At 45.0% G+C, this 12,370-nt stretch overlaps 1 protein-coding gene across 1 annotated transcript in view; it reads left to right on the forward strand.

Annotated features, from left to right (window-relative positions):
• The window catches only part of LOC309558792 (testis-expressed protein 2-like), a 107,646-nt gene that overhangs the window by 45,888 nt on the left and 49,388 nt on the right, over positions 1–12,370 (forward strand). The window contains exons 3-5 of the mRNA XM_082261849.1: positions 8,500–8,700; positions 10,236–10,533; positions 11,527–11,756. Coding sequence (XP_082117975.1) covers positions 8,500–8,700; positions 10,236–10,533; positions 11,527–11,756 — 729 coding nt within the window. The remainder of the gene's footprint in view (positions 1–8,499; positions 8,701–10,235; positions 10,534–11,526; positions 11,757–12,370) is intronic.

Here is a 12,370-nt window from a genome sequence, read left to right on the forward strand (position 1 = left end):
GGCAAGTACCTAGTTTTGACAGGTAGCTGCTCCCACTTCCACTCGAGCCACCTAGGTGGATCAAGTGGAAGTTCTCCTCTCCCCCTTGCAATCTTCTGGGACACGTCAAAGGTCCCAAAAGATTGTCCGACCAATAGGGAGGCTCTGTGCGGCTCACGCATGCACAGTGCACACCAGGATGTGAAGCGGCCAGCTTTCCCAGACGGGTGCCCACACTTGCAAGGCTTCGGGCGGCCACATCGCTGGATCGTGGGACACGTGAGTGTGTGTTTATTAAAAGTCAGCAGCTACACTTTTTCTAGCTGCTGACTTTTAATAAACACAAAAATGAGTGGAACTCCACTTTAAGTTTCAGCCTCAGTGTTCTTGAACTGAGCTTTATATTGTGTATACTGTCCTCCTTAACTCTATTCATACCTTTGACAATGAATGGTTTTACAACAGGGGTGGGGAACCTACGGCCCGCGGGCCGTATGCGCCCCCCCGAAGCCATCTGATCCGGCCCTGCCATTGCGCTGCCTCCGGAGGGGAAGGGGAGGGGGAGCGCCTCCTGATTACACACAGAGCGGGTTCCTCTGCTTACCCGGCGCGGCCGCTCTCATACAAAGTCACGCCTCCTACCTATGATAGACAGCACTGTGGTGACGTCTATCATAGGAGTCGGTCCAGGAGGCATGACTTCGTATGAGAGTGCCCGCACTGGGTAAGTAGAAGAACCCGCTCTGTGTGTAATCAGGAGGCGCTCTAATCCCTATGCGCTCTGCATTGATGGGGGGCACTAATCATTCTGCATTGATGGGGGGCGCTCATCCCTCTGCATTGATGGGGGCGCTCATCCCTCTGCATTGATGGGGGCGCTCATCACTCTGCATTAAGGGGGGCAAACCTGGAAAACCAGTTGCCAGTAGCAACATCATCAATACCACATAACATCACACACCTCACCAAAGAGAAGCAGTGGCAGCCATCACATTAGGGGTGAGTTAATTAAATGTTTGAACAAATATAACAGGCACATTTTTAAGTTGATAATTTTGTACGGCCCCCCAATGATTTTAAAAATACCCAAATGGCCCTCGGCAGAAAAAAGGTTCCCCACCCCTGCTCTACAAGTTATGGTTAATACTCAGCCTGGATAGACATAGTAAAACGATAAAATCAACTCCAAAGAATAACGGAATTCAGATAACCTACACTTTTTACAAGACTGGTTTGCGGTTGTACATTTGTAGCATTCCAGGCCTGTGGCCAATCAGCTCTACCATGCTGTTTGTCACAGGTGCCTTTCTTCAGCAGGGGGGACCACCAATATTGGTTTGACCCATTGAAAATGTTATCAATCAATAGTGCGTCAATCTAGTGAATGCTAGAGCTTACAAGTAGAGCTGTGTAAACCAATATATCAATGTTCAATGTGAATAAATACAAAGTAACAAATTATTCCAAATATGTCAATTTAGTCTTTAAAAAATGCATGACAATCAAACTCAGTGACTGTCAATCAAAATGTCCCGTCTGTAGAGTGAAAGTTTGGCTGGTGGAGCGGCCATGTTTCAAGCTTCTTTTCCCAGTGGCGGTTAGATGTGCCGGTTATTGATTTTTGTTGTAAGTGCATTTGACTAGTATTAAATTGATAATTTTGGTGGTAATACACTATCTAGCCGCTTTCTTTTTTATGATTAATTCTCTGGAAATTTTAGGTCTTCCTATTCATTTAAAGACAAAGTGAAGTGGAGTGAAGTTTCGTCGGTCCTGGATCTCTAAGCGCTACATGCCTGACTTTATTTAACCACTTTACCACCGGAGGATTTTGCTGTCTTACATCTGGGCCACTTTTTACGATTCGGCGCTGTGTGACTTTAACTGACAATTACGCGGTCGTGTGACGCCGTACCCAAACGAAATTTACGTCCTTTTTTTCCCACAAACAGAGCTTTCTTTTGGTGGTATTTGATCACCTGTGCGATTTTTACTTTTTTCTGCTACCTATGTTTGGTAAAAAAAAATCACAATAAGCGTATTTTGATTGGTTTGCACAAAAGTTATTGCGTTTACTAACTAAGGGAAAGATTTCTGTCATTTTTGGTGTTTTTTTTTTAACGCGTAATGGCGGCGATCTGCGATTTTTTTTGCGGGACTGCGACATTGCAGCGGACAGATCGGACCCTTGACTGACATTTTTGACACTTTTGGGGGTACCAGTGACATTACTGCAGTAATCAGTGCTATATATATGCACTGTTACTGTAAAAATGACACTGGCAGGGAAGGGGTTAATTTTATTGGAGAGGGAGGGGTTAATGTATGCTTGGTGCTTACTGACGTGTGGGGGGGGGGGGGAGGTGACTGAGTGACACAGGGACAGATCGCATGTTCAGCTGAACACTGCAATCTGTCACTCCTTGTCACTGAGGAGATCCGCCCGCTCTGTTTACACAAGCGGGCGGATCTCCAAACTAGATTGCCGCTCCTCCCCTGGCCTGACTCCCGCTGTGACTGAAAACAGCGGGAGCGAGCCTCCGGCGGCGCGCGAGTGCCGCCCACAAGGGGCGGAGTCCAGCGACGTAGGTCTACGTCGCTGGACGATAACGAGCCACCTTGCTGCGGTAGCAGCAATGTGAGCAGACGGCAAGTGGTTAAAGAAGGCATGGTTCGGTGTTATGGGTCTAGCCTCTGGCAAACATGAACCTAAAGATTTGTGACCACAAACTCCAACCTTTTTGTGCCTTCTGCTGATGCTTGTTGTCAGGACCAAGGCTGTCTCTTTGCCTCACCATGAATCTGTCCCACCAACCTTTTAATACCCTACCATGGTCACTAAGGTCTGTAAGAACACTGCCAGTCTCTTAAGGGGAAAGTCAATGACTCCTGGTATCTGACAGTATTCTGAAATGGTCCTGCATGCTTTACATAATTACCTGAAATCTTTTTTTTTTTTTGCAAAGAGATATGTGTAGCCCTTTTTTGCATGGGGAGGTTTGAGATATGGTCCTCCCTAAACAGGATATTGTATTAAACCTGTAGGTAAATAAGAGAACCAGAAACTTTACGAAGTGGAAGAGTGGGCTTGGTAATTAAGTTGGCAGTGCCTCCACCTGGGACAGGGCCTCTGTGAACAGAGGGGATTCCCTTCCTGGGAAATTAACCAGTTATATAATCAAAGTAATAGGACGCAGAAGAACTACTGCAACCAGCATATAACATTAACCATAAGCATATAAATGCACACCAGTAAAGAAATAATACAAGCTATTTAAAAAAACGATTAATAAAGCACTTGCTGTGTTGTATGTGTTATAAGCAAATAATAAAATGATTAATAAGAGTATATACGTTCAGGTACAAACACATTATCAGCAAAGTGACCACTAGCAGTCTGGTGGAATTGTGCACATATACCTGGGTATATAATACAGTTATTTATAGGTGTAGCACACCTCCTAAGGAGCCGCAAGTAAACTAGGAGTCTCCACCCTGCAAAGCCAGGCACATTGAATAATCACAGGCACACTTGAGTCAGAGAACAGTCTGTGACTTTGTTTTTTTGTTTTATTGAGGGTAAAAACTTGGATAAGGATGGGAGGTTATGGGATGCCCATTTGACTTCAACAACAAACTTCAGAGACAACTCTTCCTATATACAGTCTCTATATACAGCTCCACTTCTTCCTCCAGCACTCACTTGCTTGCAGAAACCAACTGGAACACTGTGAATATCTGACAGTGACTTAGTCAGATTAAGGCAATGGCCCATTACAGGCAGGAACCTGAGACCCCTTGGTTGTGTAGCAGAATTTCAGAGTCCAGCTTGCATCACTCCTGTGGCTACTGATCCCAGTCAGCACCACCTGTTCAACCATTGCCAACCCACCTACCTGGCTGCAGCTGCCCCTGTAACTATCCCTCCAGGCAACTTCTCCCCCCACAGTCTCCCAGGCTGACACTCACCAGCCCACCCGGCTGACTCACAGGAGATCTCTAAGACACACTGACCTGCTCCTGCTGTCCTTTCTCCTTGCTCCCGTGCCTCCAGGAAGGGCTTCCTCTGTGTGTTTTGGTAAGATCCTTCCAGCACCTGAACCCTGGGCCAAGGTCGCCATCCCTCTGCCGGACTAGGGGGCACCATCAACGGCCACCGAGAGCCTCCTTGGCATTTCATCTCCATCTTCTACCCGACTTCCCCTCCCTGGCATGACTCATGCCTAGTTAGGAGGTGGCCTGCCCCCTGCCAGCCCTTTGCTGGGGATTGCTTGAGGCCCTCATAAATATTCCAAGGAGCTCCTTCTAACCTCCACCCACTATATCTAGAACATTCCCCAATGTCCCAGAAAACATTGGGACAACAGAAAAGGCAACAGAAAAGCTGCTAGAAGGAGTTACCCAGCCTGAGCCACTGAACCCTAGCCCAGATTCCCAGCTCAGGTTTGGCCCTGAGCCAAAACAAATTTTTACCTACACTAACAACAAACCTATCTACATCTAGCACACTAGAGGGTGCTACATAAAGATATCTCCAGATGAATGTTGCAGCTAACTCCTGTTGCAGAGGTCCCTGAGAATGTCTTTGTGTCAGAGACCTGAAAATAAGATCTGCAATGATGAGGGGATCCTCCAGCCGTTACCCAACCAGTATGGAATGCAGTCCTAGTTATCTGGCAATAATCGTCTCTTATGATTTGGTATTATTAGCATGGTCAGGAGATGTGATTGAGACCTTCTCTCTCTCCACTTCCTCCACAAACCCCAAGTCAGGAAGTGACATGCATAATTTTACATTATAGTGTGATACTAGCAGCTGGCAGTAGAGGGCAGGAGATCCCTACATGGAAGTTTTAGTTACCCTTACAGGGGGTGCTGGTATGATGTGTAAACTGATAATAGGGAAAGGTTTTATGGGGTAGTCCAAAGAGCAGAGTGAAAGTGGAGTCGTTTTATTAGTGCTGACACACCTCTTCAAAGAATTTCCTATTTACTTTACTAAGATTATCGAAAACCAACATTTTAGTTCTGGATAAAGTGTAAATGTGTAAGAACTCCTGTCAATTTGTATTGATTTCTGTGCCCTTGTTGGGAAGATTCACTCTCTCTCTCTTTGTAGTGGTAACCACTGTCAATTAAAAAGAAAGTGGTGGGAAATCAAAAATATTCAATTTGTCTCAGAACAGGAGGAGAAGGGAAATCTTCCAATTGGGGGAAATTGTTCCTTTGACAACTGTCTAAGAGGGGATTTTTTTTCACTTTAAAGAGATTTCCTCTGTAGCAGTAACCCCAGTGGAGCTCCTGGAGAAGCTCGGTTTTTCTTACCTTCTCCAGTGGTGACCGACCCTGAAACTGAAATGGGATTCATAAGTAAAAAGCCTTGCAGAGAAGTATTGGTTAAACAGACTGAAAGGCAGTCAAGGCAATAAAATGTTAACAGCTGTGTCATTCAATATTACAATGAAATGGGTAGCGGTGTTCATTCTCTGAAGGCCACTACCAGAATGCAGTGAGCGAATGAGAGAGAAACGACTCTACCAACAATAGTAACAGCAGTCACAAAGATGAATGTCACTGAATTGTAATGACATTCTCTATCTATAACGCTTTAGGCCAGGGGAATAATATATGTAAAATCTGCCAGCGGTGGGGCCCTTTAATTTGGCGTAGAAAATGTTCAACCTTTAAATGAAAGTATTTGTAATCTAAGAGAGGAAGAACACTCACAAAGATAAAGATGGAGGGATGAGGAAGGTCCCTTAAATAGAGTTCCAATGGCAGCAGGAAGGTCCTGCAATGTAAACTGGCTCACTACACACAAGGGTGGCCAAAGGCCTCTCACTACTCATATGCCATTTAGCAGTCTGTAGTCTAAAGGCTGCCTCTGTAGACCAGATGGGAATGGATGCAAAACAGGCCACAAAATCCTGAGACTGGGTAATGATGGGTCATTGCGTCCCTAGAAGCCTCTGCACTGCTGGCACTTCTTCTGAAGGCCAGGAGAAAGGAAGCAGAGCACACTCGGGCTCTCCTCTCAACCCTGCACTTTCCTTTCATGTCTCCCTATGAGTCTCTGTCTCTCCCCTGCTGCCTTGCCTCCTTTCCTGGGCTCTATTTGCTTCCTCTTCCTGTCTATCATTGTCGTGACCAATTGTAGCTGTCCATGTAGCCAATAATATTCCTCCAGTTCTCACTGCTCCCTTCCACAGTCTTGTTCATGAAGTAACACTGGGCATTGTTTCTAAAGTTGCAGTACTATATTTTCGCACAAGAGTGCAGTTTTCACTGGTTTACTTTGCCATAACTCTAACTAGTGGTGTATTTTGGTTTTGTGCTGCCCTAGGCAAGACAAGATTGGACGCCCCTCCTCCTCCTATGTAAATTGGCCCACCCCTTCCTGTTTAATGGATGTGACTCCCCCCAGAATTGAAGGACTTCAGGTCCCAGCAAGACCCCTGAGATCTCCCGAGGGGGGGGGGTGAGAGGGGGGGGAGAGAGAGGGGGGGTGGGTAAGAGAGGGAAGGTGGTGAGAGAGAAAGAGGGTGGTGGGAGAGAGAGAGAGAAAGAGGGTGGTGGGAGAGGGAGAGAGAGAGAGAGGGGGGATGAGAGAGAGAGATGGGGGGATGAGAGAGAGAGGGGGGGAGACGAGAGAGAGAGGGCATGAGATAGAGAGAGAGCATGGTGGGAGAGAGAAAGGGAGAGGGGGGTGGGAGAGAGAGGGGGTGGGAGAGAGAGGAAGAAGGGAGTGGGGGAGAGAGGGAGAGGGGGTGGGAGAGAGAGGGAGTGGGGGGAGCTCTAGGCGCAGAGGAGGAGGAAGTTAAATCCTCCTTCACTTTGAATTATGAGCAGGGCCAGAGAGTCACAGCCGTGACTCCTCTGGTTGCTAGACGCCAGGCGGCTCTATCAACCAGTGGCCAATAGAGTCCCAGAACAGCTGCCGAGATTCATTCTTCCAAACCCCTTCTGTATTGCTGTTTAAGGATGCCCCCCACCATGCAGAGAATGCACCAACATCTAAAGACTGCCACATAAGGATATGGTAAGAGGGTCTCCGACCCAGCTAACAACTTTGACTAGAGGTTAATTTTCCTTTGCAACTTAGACCCAGGGAACACCAGCACTGTTCCCTCAAGAGAGCTAAACAATTCAGTGCTGCCATTCCCCACTGAAAGCAGCAAGCACTGAGATAAAAGACAGCCCTCGTAGCTGCTATTCTTCCAGAATGCGGCTTCTGTGTACACAATTGACTTACATTTTCTGCCTAATACCCTAACGCTAACTCCTTCAAGTCCCCTGCTCCCAGTATACTCCCAACTCCTTGCATGTGCTTGTTTTGCCCTGCCTAGAGGTACACACCAACTGAAGGTAACCTGTTATTTACATGTTTTTGAACTCTTGGTTTCCCAAGACATCACAGTCTCTGCACGCCAACATTAAAGGGCCCCACCTGAGCCGGCAGAAGCTAACATCCAGAACTGTTCATATTTTGCACCCTACCTGGAGGCAGGACTGTGTTGCTTATAGTGAGTCAAACTCTTAGGCCTAAGCTTGTCTGATAGTGCTCAAATTAATTGGTCTTCCCAATTATTGTTAACCTTTTTGGTCACTTAGGCTTTGGTACTGCAGTACACACTGAGTTCGTCAGTTATGAGTTCGTCAGTTATTGCACTAGTCTTTTATGTGTTAATGTTGACCTATTGATTTACTCTTCTACTGTACACTTTGGTTTGGCAATACAAACTCTTTCTCTTCTAATAACCAGCATGTGCCATTCTTGTGTGACCACTGGTAGTTACCAACTGAGGTATTCTGGTGGTGCCAGTAAGAGTGGGGTTTCAGCTGGGGTCAGAAAATGAGCAGGGGACCCAATACTACCAGCGGTTTCTGTGATGGTAGTGCTACAATGAACAACAAGAACAGAGAGATTAACTCTTATGTAGCTGTAATGTCTGGGTTGCGCAGCTTAGAGGGGCTGCCAACCAGGGCTATACCTGTTTCTTTTTACTACAGTCTTCGTAGAAGGAAGGCAAAGGAAAGTGCTCCAGTGGAGATCAGACAACAAAAAATATGAGCGGGATTCTAATCATTCCCTTTATATACCTAAAAAAAAAAAAAAAAAAAATTCTGACTTTAGATACACTTTGTTCATTAGAAGGAGATATATTTATTTGAGGTGGGGGGGAGGCATTGCCACCATATATGTTACACCAGCTGTGTTTTAGTTGTTGAATGGAATGTTGCTTGTGGACTCTGTAGCCATCCAGTAAAGCAGTGATATGTCAACCACAACAGAATGTGTATTGCTTTACAAACCATTAAACAGGTGAAACTGTTTTTTTTTTCAGTGTATTTGGCTGATTGTCTGGATTGGTAAAACTATCATTCATTCATTAGAAAGCATAATAAATCTCCTGTTACAGTGTTATCGGCCTATATGGGCTGGGCCGCATTGGCTCTTACTACCAATTATCTAATTAAATATCATGCAAGGAAATAATCATTGTGATTCTTTGGCACCAGGGCTGGATGAATGAAATGTTTTCCTACGATCCTGAGACGTATCACCCAGCTCTCACACACTCCGTGTTTGTAACCTTGGAAGGGACAACTTTAAAACGCAGCTATCCAAAGAGCAATCTGCCTCGAAGGTCCACCTTTGGAGAGGAGATTCCAGAAGTCGCATTTGTCAGTCATGAGATCAGTGATTTGACCAGTGCTCAGGTAAGAGGTGAAAGATCATCCATTTATATGCATATTAATGGTATTTTTTGCATTAAAAGACTCTTACAAGTTCACACCTCACAATCTGTATATACTTACTTACTTCACACTCCCCTGGCTTAGAAACCAAACTTTAGGACCTAAACTATATTTTTATTTCAGGTACTTATATAGTGCTGTCAACTTACACAGCGCTTTACATATACATTGTACATTCACATCAGTCCCTACCCTCAAGGAGCTTACAATCTAGGGTCCCTAACTCATATTCATACATACACATAGTAGGGCCAATTTAGACCGGATCCAATTACCCTACCAGCATGTCTTTGGAGTGTGGGAGGAAACCCACGCAGGCACAGGGAGAACATGCAAACTCCAGGCAGGTAGTGTTGTGGTTGAGATGCGAACCAGCAACCCTTTTTTTACTGCTAGGCGAAAGTGCTAACCATTACACCACTGTGTCGCCCAACTATGCCCACATTTTGCAATATATCCAGGTTTGACAGTTTGGATCAAGCCCTTGCATAGGACTCCTAAATGTATCTCATCATAAGTCTATTCATACACGTTTTGAGCCCTGAGGAAGGAGAAGGCTTTCCTCTAAGTCCCCGTTCACACTAAGGCGACCTGGTCGCCTCACAGGTCGCCGTAGGTCGCCTTCCATAGGGAAGCTGCGGACCCGTTCTAATAGGAGTGACACAAGTCGCTCCGACTTAGAAAAAGGGTCCGGAGCTTCTTTGGGGCGACCCGGAGGCGACCGCCATAGACTTCAATGTTATGAAGTCCGTGGTGGCCGCTCCGAGGTCGCCCCCCCCAAGTCGGATCGCGGCAATGTGAACGGGGCCTTAAACGCGTTTGCTTTTTCTGATAGTTTTGTTTAATAAACATTTTGATTTGACCTTTTTGTGTCATAAACATTTGTACTGGGCACCTCTCAATACCCACCCCGGAGTTGGGCTATCCAGTGAGTGTTCTCCCGGAGGCCATCAGAGTGGAAGCAGCCTGAAAACAGAACAAGGTCCATTTGCACATCAGCCTTTGTGAAGGAGGACTGAATTCTATGATACATCCAACAATATCAAAACCTCACTTCTATAAATCCAGCACTATCACGCCTACACATCAGCTAAACTTTAGGACCAGAAGTTTGTTAGAACTAGAAATGCATGGTGCAGGACATTGATGCAGATGTCTGTTATATGAGCTCAAGTTCTGTCCTAACTTCATGTAGGCCATAACAAAAACAGGGGAATGAGAAATTTCAAAAATTTAGCCTCATATATCAAAGTGCCTGCAATGTCTCACAGCAACCAATCATATTCAGTTTTTTAATCTTCTGCAAGCTTAGCTGGTTGCAGTCATTCACACATTGTTAGATAAAAATGTCTTACAAAGAAAATCATATAACGATAGATTGTTTGGATCAGTAGAAAACCATTGTGGCAGGCTGTTTGAGTAAAGTAGGGCTTGTGCCCATATTTCTAATGGTAAAGGTTTGGCGATACAACATGTCATTACTATACTTTCTACAGGTTTTTTTGTTTCCATATGGGCTGGCCAAGAAGAGACTATGGAACAAGAAGTACCCTATATGCATCCAGCTGTGTAACTCTGAAGATCTCTATAGCCAAGAACCAATGGATGGTGGAGAGACTCCAGGGCAGGAAGTAGAAGACTCGGAAAATATTGTAGGGGACTGCAAGGCTGGGACTTTGTATTTGTTTGGGAGGACTGGGAGAAGCAAGGAAGAGTGGTACCAACATTTATTTAAAGCCACCCAAGGGTCCATGGCTGGAAGACAAGATGTCACTAGAAGCGACAGCAGAACAGGTTTTTCCATGCTTATTCTGTAGTTTTCCATAATTTCCCATTTATGTCTAGTAGAAATATGATCTTGAATAAATGCTGGGCTTTGTCATGAAAGTATCACAAATGATCTTCCTTTAGCAATCAGTCTTATTTTGTGCAACAAAGACACACACACAGCAATAAAACCTATTTCAGCGTATATGCTTCCTATATATGGGGAGATGCAGCCTGGTGCGGTGGCAGTAGACAAACAGATTCCGATTGCAGAGAACAGAACTTGTATTCAAGCAGAAACCAGTCATTCAGAACAAACCCACTGACAAGGAACGGTTACAGCAATATCAGCAAGGTGTAACAAAGCAGGTCTCAGATGTGCCGACAGCATCTGTCTTGAGGAGTGGAATGCGGCCTGGCCGCTCTGAGCACAAACCGGGAGGTCTCGAAAAGGATGGCGTGTCCCTATCCTTTCCCTACTCGCCTGGGACCTCTCTCTACCACTAATCAGTGTCCCTGTCAGACAGGTGACCTGTCCCTACACTACCCACATGCGAAATGTATGCCAAGCCTGGGAGCCAGTGCCATAAATAATTTCTGCCTGAACAAAGATGGCTGCTAGAGTCACATGGGGCGGCAGCATCCAATCGGATATCTTCCCCAGTGACCCTGGAAAGCATAGATGAACCATGTTCCTCTTGACTTCCTCCCTCCTTGCTATGCCGCTGTGGTTGAGCGCCACCTGCAGTGGAGAAAGTAGACTGCACCTGCCTACACTTATTTTAGGAAAAAATAGTTTTTATTTCTGTCTATTGGAAATTAGGAGATTTTCTTCACTTCCTGTTGTGACTGAGACAGAAAGTGAAGGGAAATCTCTCTAATGGAGCCCCAAAAAGTAGTATAAACCCAGCAGGGGTTCCAATCATTCCCCACTCTATCCAACGCAGAAAAAATATGTTTTGTCTAAAATTACATTTTCTTTTTTTTTTGTTTCATCTTCTTTTTCTTCTCCTTCTTTAGGGTCTGGGCCTCTTCCATTGTCCAGCTCCGGGGGAACCAGTAACAGTAGCACAGAGAGTACAGAAGACATTCCTTATCTGCTGAAACCCAGGGACTTGTCAGGGAACGTCAGGCAGAAAATCCTTCTGGACTATAACAGTTACATTGCCTGCTTCATCTCTGCAGATATCATAAGTCCCATACCCAGCCCTCATCATAGTGCAACCAGCAGCCCCACCCCTCGGAGAAAGGTGATCTTGTATTTTTCTTTATCCAGCCCCTAGTGGTTTTTTTTAAAGCATTTTAATCATCTGGTTTGCTTTTTTCACTCAAAACTGTTTGTATTGGATGGGCATTGGTTATAGTGATTTGAATCACTTAACCCCTGCTTATATCTCTTAGATACACCAATGCCAACATTCTCCTTCAGTAAATTATGTCTTCTTCTCTCTCTCAATCACACAGTATAGGTTTCACCCTATTACAGCCAAGCACTCTGTTTTATTATTCATTATAAAGAATCTATTAAGTAAAGTGTGACCATCATTTAGATTTGCGATGGCTAAAAAAGCTGGGCAGAGATAGGGTTTTATTTCTTCATTTGGGACCCTGGGAGAAATAGGATGTGATTCAGTCGGCCATCAACCATGCAAAACCTGTGTATTAGTTGATGGAGTTATCCCACAATGACAATGCAAATACAAAATATCTGGAGTGCAGAATATGACTCAGTAGTTGAAATTTAACCCTCCTCTTATGTTAGAATTCCGTTACTATCCATGATATTTAGGGTCGGTTTTGACCCGTGTTTTAAATCAGCCATAAAATACCCTCTGAATAATTATTTCTCATCAAATTTGTTTCT

The sequence above is a fragment of the Pelophylax lessonae genome (genome assembly GCF_965119305.1).
Source record: "Pelophylax lessonae genome assembly, chromosome: 6".
Taxonomy (NCBI): domain Eukaryota; kingdom Metazoa; phylum Chordata; class Amphibia; order Anura; family Ranidae; genus Pelophylax; species Pelophylax lessonae.